The 9,960-nt window shown below is 37.8% G+C and overlaps 1 protein-coding gene across 5 annotated transcripts in view; it reads right to left on the reverse strand.

Annotated features, from left to right (window-relative positions):
* Positions 1-9,918, reverse strand: part of CPEB4 (cytoplasmic polyadenylation element binding protein 4) — a 68,745-nt gene extending 58,827 nt beyond the window's left edge. For 4 of the 5 annotated variants that reach the window (XM_005657625.4, XM_005657623.4, XM_003134043.6 and 1 more), the window contains exon 1: positions 7,417-9,918. In XM_005657625.4, the coding sequence (XP_005657682.1) occupies positions 7,417-8,541 (1,125 nt within the window). In that variant the 5' untranslated portion in view covers positions 8,542-9,918. The remainder of the gene's footprint in view (positions 1-7,416) is intronic. The other variant, XM_003359814.5, reaches the window with a different exon arrangement.
* Between the last annotated feature and the right edge of the window lie 42 nt (positions 9,919-9,960).

The following is a 9,960-nucleotide window of genomic DNA, read 5'->3' on the forward strand; positions in this document are numbered from 1 at the left end:
TGAGTAGCTTGCCTTAGGTCACGGAATTAGACAGCGGCAGAGCCATGGTTGGAACTCAGATCTGACGTTTATACCATAATTAGGAGATTTTTCTGAGTAGCAATGTTCTTACATTAACTGTTCTTGTTTGGTTTTTTTAAGGTCTTTACAGACAGAAAGGTTACCGTAGCTATTTTACTGCCTAGCACAAGACGCATTCCTCAAAAAACACCTGGAAGAACTGTTATTAAAAGTATGTTGCATAATATTTAAATATAAATATGGCTTTAAAATGTATAATACTGAGGAATTAAATATAACTTATTTTAGATCTATAAGAAAACAATAATTGGGATACATCTGGTAAATATTCATCAAATTGAAACTACCCAATATAAATTCTCTACAATATGAAAACCATTTGTTCAGGAGTTCCCACCATGGCGCAGTGGTTAATGAATCCAACTAGGAACCATGAGGTTGCGGGTTCGGTCCCTGGCCTTGCTCAGTGGGTTAACAATCCGGCGTTGCCGTGAGCTGTGGTGAAGGTTGCAGACGCGGCTCGGATCCCGCATTGCTGTGGCTCTGGAGTAGGCTGGCAGCTACAGCTCCGATTCGACCCCTAGCCTGGGAACCTCCATATGCCGCGGGAGCGGCCCAAGAAATGGCAAAAAGACAAAAAAAAAAAAAAAAAGAAAGAAAACTATTTGTTCAGATTAAGGCTTTACATTTTAAAAATTCAGTTTGCAAAAAAATAAATAAATAAATAAAAATTCAGTTTGCAAACATGAGAGAGGACCTGTAAGTGGCTGAGTTTCTTTCCTTGACATATAATGAGACCTGCTACCCACAGGCTAAAGTTTGCCTTTTGTGGTACCATTTTGTTACAGAACTTAAAAAAACACGTGTTGTGTACAGGTATATATTTATAAATGTGACCATTAATAAACTATTTGGAAATGCTATTTGTACACTGTTCCTGTTATACCTAAAGTTGAACCTGTTAGCTTGCCTTAAAATTTAAACGGCTCATGGATTAAAATGAAATATAACTATTAGGCTAGTTGCTAATTAGTTTACAATGAGAAAAAAATGAATGTTCAGGATCAAAGATTAGCACAGATCAGTAATACATTATTAATCAAATCAAAATAATTTTTATGAGATATCTAGTCCTGTGCCTAGTCCATAACAGGAGGTGCTCAAATATAGCAGGTGCTCATTAAGTATGTGCTAAATAAGTTAATTAGTATAAAAAGCAGAACTTAATTCCAGGATAAAAGCTAAAATACACCCAATTCAAATTTGTGGCACGCTTTCCTGTCTCTTATCAGCACAATTCTAAATTCTCCATTAAAGTATAGTCTCTTTTAATGTACCCAAAAACAATCAAATGTTCTAAATTTCTTACAACTATAGGCAAAATCTTTCAAGCTCCTGAAAGATGCAGGCTGACAATGCCAATAAAAGTTTAGGTATACATACAAATATAAAACTTCTCTTCAAGAAAATTGATAATTCTGCTAAATGTTTTATTTGTCCTGGGCTAGCATCTAGCTTATTCAAAAGGAGTAGTCTGACAAATGGAGCATATATAAGATAAGCAATATGAAGGAGTGCTCAAAATCTTTCATAGATACTCAAGTTTTTATAATTAATTTCATGATTTTACTCAATTTTAGAGAGCCATATTTTATTTTATTTAAAGAATTTAAAAAAAATTTTTTTTTCTTTTTTGGCTGCCCCACAGCATATGGAGTTCCTGGGCCAGGGATCAGATCCAAGCCACCTATGCTGCAGCTGTGGCAACAAGAGAGACATATTTTAAATTAAAAAAAAAAGTAATTGGAGTTGGCTTAGGGTAAACGAATCCTATTAATAGCCAAGAGGATGTGGGTTCTGATCCCTGATATGGCTCAGTGGATTAGCGATCCAGCATTTCCATGAGCTGTGGTGTAGATTGCAGACAAGGCTGGGATCCAGTGTTGCTGTGGCTGTGGTATAGGCTGGCAGCTATATAGCTCCAATTCAACCTCTAACCAGGGAAATTCCATATGCCGAAGGTAAGGCCCTAAAAAGCAAAAAAATAAAATAATTAGGCCACCTAATACTCAAAATACCTCACAGTAACCCTTCACTGCTAGGTATTAATATGTTGATGAAGTACTGTGTTCCCAAATTTAAGTGATTTGCTCAAGATCACATAGCAATTAGAGTTCAGAGTCAAACTTAAGGCTGTTTAGATCCAAGGCCTGTGCTTCGGTCTACTACATTTTTGGCCTCACACAACACCCTCTCTCAGTAATTTTCTAAGTTTCAGCTTCAGAAATCGATTAAAAATAAGATCTATACCTTTATCTTTCTACCTACTAAGAATTTTCTGAAAACCTGAAAGTGAAACTCCTTCTGTTTCAATATTACGAAATATGATGAGAATCTATAATAAATTTGAAGAAATTATATATGGCTATAAATTTATCATGGTAAAGATATACTTTAATTTCTACAAGAATAATTTTCTTTGAACAATTAAATATGAGTTTTGTCAGGAAAAGTTTAAATGAATGCTCACATTATAAATGCCCTGCCTTAAAGAGAAATGCATTATATACATTAGTTTATCTGTGATGGGACCAAAAACTGAGGTACAATACAGCGCTGAAAAAAATGTGATAATGGAACTTCAAGCTTATTTTCCTTATGACAAGAGAGAGAAAAGTCATAAGGAAAATAAATTTAGACTGTAAAACTCCAAACAGATATATGTTAACCTTAAGACTACTTTTCCATTTCTTTCTCCTGAACACAAAAACTATTCTCAAAAGCATAAACTCATGAACTACGTAGCATCTTTCTAGTTGCAACTAGCAACAACCACATTCAGTAGGCTTGCAATAAACAGGTTTTTCCTGAAAGACATTAAACAGTGTTGATCATATTCCACGGCTTCTCCGAAGACACAACAAAAAACAGTAAAAAAAAAACTCTACTCCACCCAAGTTTTGATTCCCTCAGAAAAGCAATTAAACCGAGTTCAAAGGCTTTCTACAAAAAGGAGTAAAATTGCAACTGGTAGGCGTTTCCCAAAGTTTTCCTAATATAAGTAGTCCCCACTTCTAATATAAATAAATACAAAGTCAATCTTTCTTACTTCTAAGATCCCTCTTGGGACTACATGTAAAAACAAACAAAAAATGTAATACGGTTGCACTTTAGCTAATTTTAATAATTCACCAGGACTTTTCAGAACTGAAGCAATGTAGTAACTTTCTGTTTTCAAGTATAAGATGCTATATATAATTTTAAGGATCAATAAACTGACAACGCAAGGAGATTTATTAAAGGACATGAATTATTTGTTTGATTAAGACAGCTTAACAAATCCATGGTGACCAAGTAAGAGCAAATGGGCTCTAAATCCTACAATGTCTCCCTATCAATCAAGTTTTAGGATTGTCTCTGTGACAGATTTTGTCTGCTCTCTCTCTCTTTTTTTGACCTACTTCTTGGTTCTTAGCTAATGGAGATGGGGACGTAACTGAGCTGAAGATGAGAGAGTACAAGGATATATAGCACACAATTCTCCTTTATTTTCCTTTAAGGACAGAAAGATCTAGGCACCACTCCAAAGAAGTGCTATATTCAAATACAATTATTGGCAGGTGCCCCGATAGATTATTTGGTTTTGACATTAGGATTCCAGGATATGTTTGGCAGGATGGGTAGATTTTCTTCCCCCTTAATGTAAGGGTCAAGCCATGCCTTTAGTCACATCATATCTTCATTTTGAAATAAAGACAATAAAACCAAACCTCATAGGGGTGAGAAACCCAACATAGGAAGTGAAACAATGTATGCAAAAGCACTTAGCTGAGTGCCCAGTATATGGTATGTACCAAAAACAAAGTATTAATCTGAATATTATCTAAGTTCAATATTCACTGTAAAATTTTTCTTCTCATCTTACATGTTTCTGGGAAGCATCCTCGTCTTCACCTTGAGTGCGAATAGTAACAACAACAACAACAGTAGTTTCTACTTCATTAGATTGTTGAATGAATTAAATGAGTTAATACATAAAAAACCCTCAGACTATCATTGGTATGTTAGCTATGTATGACTCCATATACACTGGTTTAGTTGTATCTGAAAACTGGATTTAAGGCATGTTATCTGAATTCACATAATGAAAACTTTAAGCAAAAATAACTAGAAACAAATTTAATACAAAGAAAATCCCCAAATTTAATGCCTGTAATATCAGTTACTTAGAGGGTTATCCATATATTTGGAATCTTTGCTCCTGCTCCATAAACATGGATAAAAGAGAAGGTTAAGACTGGCCAAAACATTAATTTAAAATGTCATCATTAACTTTAATTCACTGTATGTACCCAAACCTGTATTAAACAAATGTAAAAACCCTTATGATTCATTTGAAATGAAAATAAACAATGCCCAGTATTAGTTACATTTCAGGTTGATTATTTCCTCTTACTATAATAATCCCATGCTGGCCTTTGATTGAATACCAATATTATAACATAGCCATGTAAATTCTGTAATTTCTGTGGTAAATTTCAAGGTCTCTCTATAACACCTGAGGAATTATATCTAATAACAACTGAAATTGAATTAATAATATCTATAAATGTCTCTCCTAAAATTAATAGTATCTAAGGTAATAAATTTAAATAAGATAGGAGTGTTTAGGGAAAAAATGTGGCCTGTGATTGCAGCAGTTTAAATTTCACAGTAGCTTGCTTTATGGTCATAAGGAACTTAGGAATCACCTAGGTCACTCCTCTTCACCCCCTAATTTTATGAAGAAACTGAGGCCCCAAAATGCTATGACACTGATAGGGCCAAGACCACAACCTAGGTGCCTGGGCTCCTAGTCAAATGTTCCTTCAAATTTTCTATATCAAATTTAACCAAGTAATTAATATCAACTCAAAACAGTATTTTTGGTGCCAAAAAATTAATTCAAAAGAATAATTCTTTAAAACACAACTACACACACACACACACACACACACACACAGAGCCTTCATTTAAGTAAGCACCACAGTACTCAGTTACCCAGTTAGGAATTTCTTGTCATAAGATTTTTTTCAAATTACTTATTTTCATTGTGACTCTCAAATCACCCCAAATCTTGCTCTCAGCTCCCCACCTCCCAATCTCTCTCTCTCTCCCTCTCTTCTCTCTTTCACACACAGAAATACACACACTCTTCTAGAAATAGTAGGTATGGCGAGCAGAAATCAACAACTTAGTTTCTAATCCTACCATGTTTGAGCCAGGTATACTGACTCACCCTTTCCTCATCCTCAGCATAATAGACAACAATTCTAAGGGAAGAGTTAGTTTCTAACATTTTTTAGTTATCAATCTTAGACTGTTTTATTATTTCATAAATCTGCTTAATCTCTAAGAAACAATCTGAAAAAATTTCACATGTTAAATACATCTCATTAACTCCACAAAATATTAATATTGTGCATATATATGTATTTATTTTCTGAAATTTTAATTTTTCCTAAAGTAAACTTTTATCAAAAGTCAGTAAATTGAGAATGGAAAACAAACTCTGAGGGCACATAAATTCATTCTGTTGGTTTATAGTAGCAAAACAAAACAGAAAAGTATTTTCAATTCTGAGCCAATCTTAATCCAGCTAAAATGTCAAGAATGCCATCTTAGGTGTTTAAATTAGAAATATGTGAATAATTGATAAAAGTTACCTTTGCATTAAATTTCCCTTAAATTTATGTTCAAAGGATTATCAAAACCAACTTTTAAAAAACAGACTTTCATGGGATTGCCAATGTCTTAAACAGCCTTTTACCTGACCACTAAAGCCCGATTATTGCTCTATTTGGTTTCAGTAAAAACAGCTTTCTAGAAACAAAAGCCAACAGCGTTTTTTATACCTGGGCAAAAATTTATTTCAAAAAATCTAAAACTAAATTTAACCAAATATTTTAGGATACATCCTAACCATTACACCTGAATCTTTAGAGAAGGGATATTTAATTCTTTGGACTGACTCGGGGTTTTCTTAGTAAACTTCCCCTCCCTCTGAGCAATTACTAATTAAAACAGATAATTCTACTTGGACTAACATCATATTTGGTGACATTGGGACTATTGTGAAATCTGTTTTAGCCTCTGCAGAAAGACCTCTAAAATAACCCTCTAGATGTAGCACATGTTTATGTGTACACACACATGTATACGTGTATACAGATATATTTGTTAATCCTCGCTTTTTAACCTAGAGTTTGTACTCTTATTAGCTGTGTGTTCTTGGGCAAGTTATTATATCTTCCTGATACTCAATTTTTCTTATCTCTAAAATGGGGATAATAATAGAGCTTACCTTGTGGGGTTCACTGTGAAGACTGACTCAATGTTAGCTCATCACCTATATAAATTTCTTAAACACATCTAAATGATTATACTCCCAAAGTATACAAATTTAGTGGAGCATCTGATGTTTATGAAAGGGAATTATGAAATTCCTTTTATCTAATATCTACCAACTAGACTATTTGCTCATTAATTCAAAGACATCAAACAATGTGACTCTTGCAGAATAAGGATACACTGGTGGCAGGAAAGACAAGTGATCTTTGCCTGGATCTATTTTTAGGAATGGTTTAATTATCTACACCCCTAGTGTTAACACTGGAAAATAAACAAATGGGTGAAAGGCATCATAAAAGAGTCACTCTGAGATCAACAGTTTCACAGTATTCAAAAATAAATGGGGATGAAGAAAACATTTAGATCATTTCTCTGGCAGTCCTTACTGACACAAGGCAGGCCAGAATTTGCAAAAAGGTTTAGCAGGAATTGCCAAATTAATGAATTCAGACTATTCAGACTGCATGGTTCAGAGAGGCTTCAGGGTTAAAATATAACCAGTGAGAAAACTATAATTCAATAGCTGGTTTTCAGTAAATCACTACTTTACAGTGGAGAAAAAAAATTTGGGAGGTTATGTGGTTATGCACATAGGCAGAAAATGTCCATTAATTTCCGCAATGATGAAATATATTTATATCTATACGTTACTTATTCTCACTTACGTAGGGAAAAACCAACCCTGATTCTCTTGTCAGGCTAGAAGGATATTACAGTTAATAATTATGACATCACTAGTTACCTGGTATTCATAATCATGCCAATTTTTACGATTACCTATGGGAAGATAACAATAAGAAATCCCCCCCCCAAAAAGAAAAAGCCCAGCTGAATATTTTGTTCCAAATTACACCCTTCTCCTGTCGAAATACTGTCTGGTAATTAACGCATTTTCTAAGAAGAGCTCTGATATGAATACAGACAATTCAAACTCTCTCAGTTACAGAGATATTACACCATGCATTTCCCTATTCATCTTAATCTTTTAATGGAACATAATCTTACCGGAAAAGGAAAAATGTTGTCAGCCCTGTTCAAGTTATCGTCCATCCAGGATTTAGGAGCAAAGGCAGAGCTGGGGCGAGCATACTTCTGAAGCTGGATATGATTGCTTGCAAAATTCTTCTTCAAAGGCGAAATGGAGTTCAGGGGCGTTATTCCTCCATTCAGCCCTCTGCGGTGATCTCGGCCTTGGGAACCTCCCCAACCACCATATCCACCACCTCCTGGGCTCCAGGAAGAAGATGGTGTAGGAGAGGGACTCTGGTAGCTGCTCCACGGAGAGGGGGGCTTGTTAAGATTATTTGCCAAATGAGGCAGCTGGTTAAAAGCAGCATTTCTGTGTGTGAAAGGTGGGGGATGGGGACTGGCAGGAGACCTCCTTTGCTGCTGATGCTGGCTGTGATGATGCTGGAAATGAGCATGATGAGGATGGTGCTGTGAGAGAGGCCCAATCTGCGGAGAGAAGCTGCCTCCGAAGCCAGGGCTGACATGATGGGGAAAATTTTGAAACAACAGAGCACCGTTATTAGCCGAAGCAGCTGGGACCCCTCCCTGATGAAAGAAACTTGCGTCTTCATTGATGATTGTAGAGGAAGAAGGCGCTATCGCTGCTGACCAGTTACTGAAACCAGTAAGAGACGATGCACTGGATGTCAAAGGTTGGGTGGAAGTACCTAGCCCTGTGGCTTCTTGATAATCAAACCCTGACAACACAGGTGATTCGATTCTTATTTTCTCCTTTCCGTTGCCATTTTCTGAAGAATTGTCCCCTTGATTTTCTTCAGATTTTGCCTTTTCGGTTTCAGGCAGTATTACAGCTTCTTGACCTGGACTGGGGGAGAGCTGCTGCTTTTCTAAAGGGTCTTGCTGCTCCTGTTGCTGACTTTTTGCTTTCTCTGACCCCAAGATCTCATCCTGAATGTTATGGGTAGCCGGAGCAGGAAAGAGCCAAGCTGACCCGGCGCTGCTGCCACTGGCAGCTGTGTTATTATTTATAAAAGCAGCAGGGCTGGGGGTGGCATTTTGGTGATGGTGTGGAGGCTGCAGATGTGGATGGAATCTGACTGGAAAAGCAGATTTATTCCCAGTATTGCTTTGCACTAGCACTCCAAACCCGTAATCCCCCATTTATTATTTTTAGGCTCAGAATCTTATAATAAAAAAGACAATCTGATGTCTCACGTCTTTGTATGTGTATCCTCTATGCCAAATTTAAGTTGCTTGTTTGAAATGCCTTATTTTTAGCTAGCTCAAAGATCGCAGCTTATCACCCTAAATAGTTCAGATTTGGAATTCTGGTTTCTGAAACAAACAACAAACCCTAAAGAAAAATCTTAAAACATTGACATGAATCCAGCTGGGCTTATTTCTAGGAGGGAATAAAAATGAAGAGGGTAAAAAATCAAGTCTTTGGTTAGTAAAATAGGCGCTTTCTTTTTCCAAAGGAAAACGTACATGAATGACAAAAACACAGCTTCTCAAGCATCTATGAATGTAGAAGAATAAGCATTGCGCAGAGTAAAAATATATATATATATAATTTAACAATCACATATGGGCTTCTTCAGCAGTTTAGATTCACTCACATTAAAAATTAGAATAGGGCTAAAGGGAGAATACGTTCTTTTTCTTGGCAGCTTAGTTAAAAAAATCAGGAATAATTTAAGAACATTATATATTATATTTTATATATATAGATTATATTAGGTTATCTAGGGTGGGAGGCGAAATCAGCATTGACTAATGGAAAAATGATTGCAGGGAGGTTTCTGCTGTTCCTGGTCCTGTTTCTGCTCTTTCACGGGGTGCAGTTTTGGCCTCTGGGGCTGTTCCTGAAGCTCTGGGTGCAGGTCTTGCTGCGGGCGCTGTTCCTGGGCTCCCCCTGGCCTCCTCTCCCCCATGAAATGGGCTGGAAACACCCGTTTCTCCCACTCGAGGGTGTCGCGATCAGGAGGGATTAGCGAGACTCGACGAGGACGAGCTGGCGGCCCGGGGGTGCGGCGACCAAGGGGGCGACCTGGAAGGTCCTGCGGTTTCGGCCTCTTCCCCTCTCTGCGGCTCCGGGTTTTTTTTCCCTCATGGGACCCAGGGGCGGTTTGTTCAGTTCTCTCAGTTCGATTCTCCGCAGCGAGGGGGGGTGGGGGGGGACAGGGAAAAAAAGGAAAAACCCACCAGCGCAGTTATTCCAAAAGAGAAGGACCTCCCCCCCCTTTGCTCTCTCTTTCCCCCCCCCAGATTTTTTCAAAAACTATAATTTAGAAGGCTTTTGTTTCTCCTCACGGTTGTGTGGGCCGTCGTCGTCGCCGCCGCGGTCGCTTTACCCCGGTCCCGAAGTCCCCGCTGTCGTTGTTGTGGACTCCGCCTGGCTCCTCTTCCTCTCTCCTTCTTCCTCCTCTTCCTCCTCTGCTGCCGCCGCTACTGCCGCCGCCGCCGCCACCGCCTCCCGGTGCCCGGGTCCCGCAGCCGCGGCTGAGTCCTTCTCCTCAGGACCGAGCCGAGCGAAATGACAACCAGCTGGAAAGACCGAGAGACACTTCCGGTTCGAAA

This window comes from Sus scrofa, chromosome 16 (assembly GCF_054392235.1).
Source record: "Sus scrofa isolate SSC_HxYL_T2T_F1_AM1 chromosome 16, Sscrofa_HxYL_maternal_Yorkshire_Landrace_v2.0, whole genome shotgun sequence".
Lineage (NCBI taxonomy): Eukaryota > Metazoa > Chordata > Mammalia > Artiodactyla > Suidae > Sus > Sus scrofa.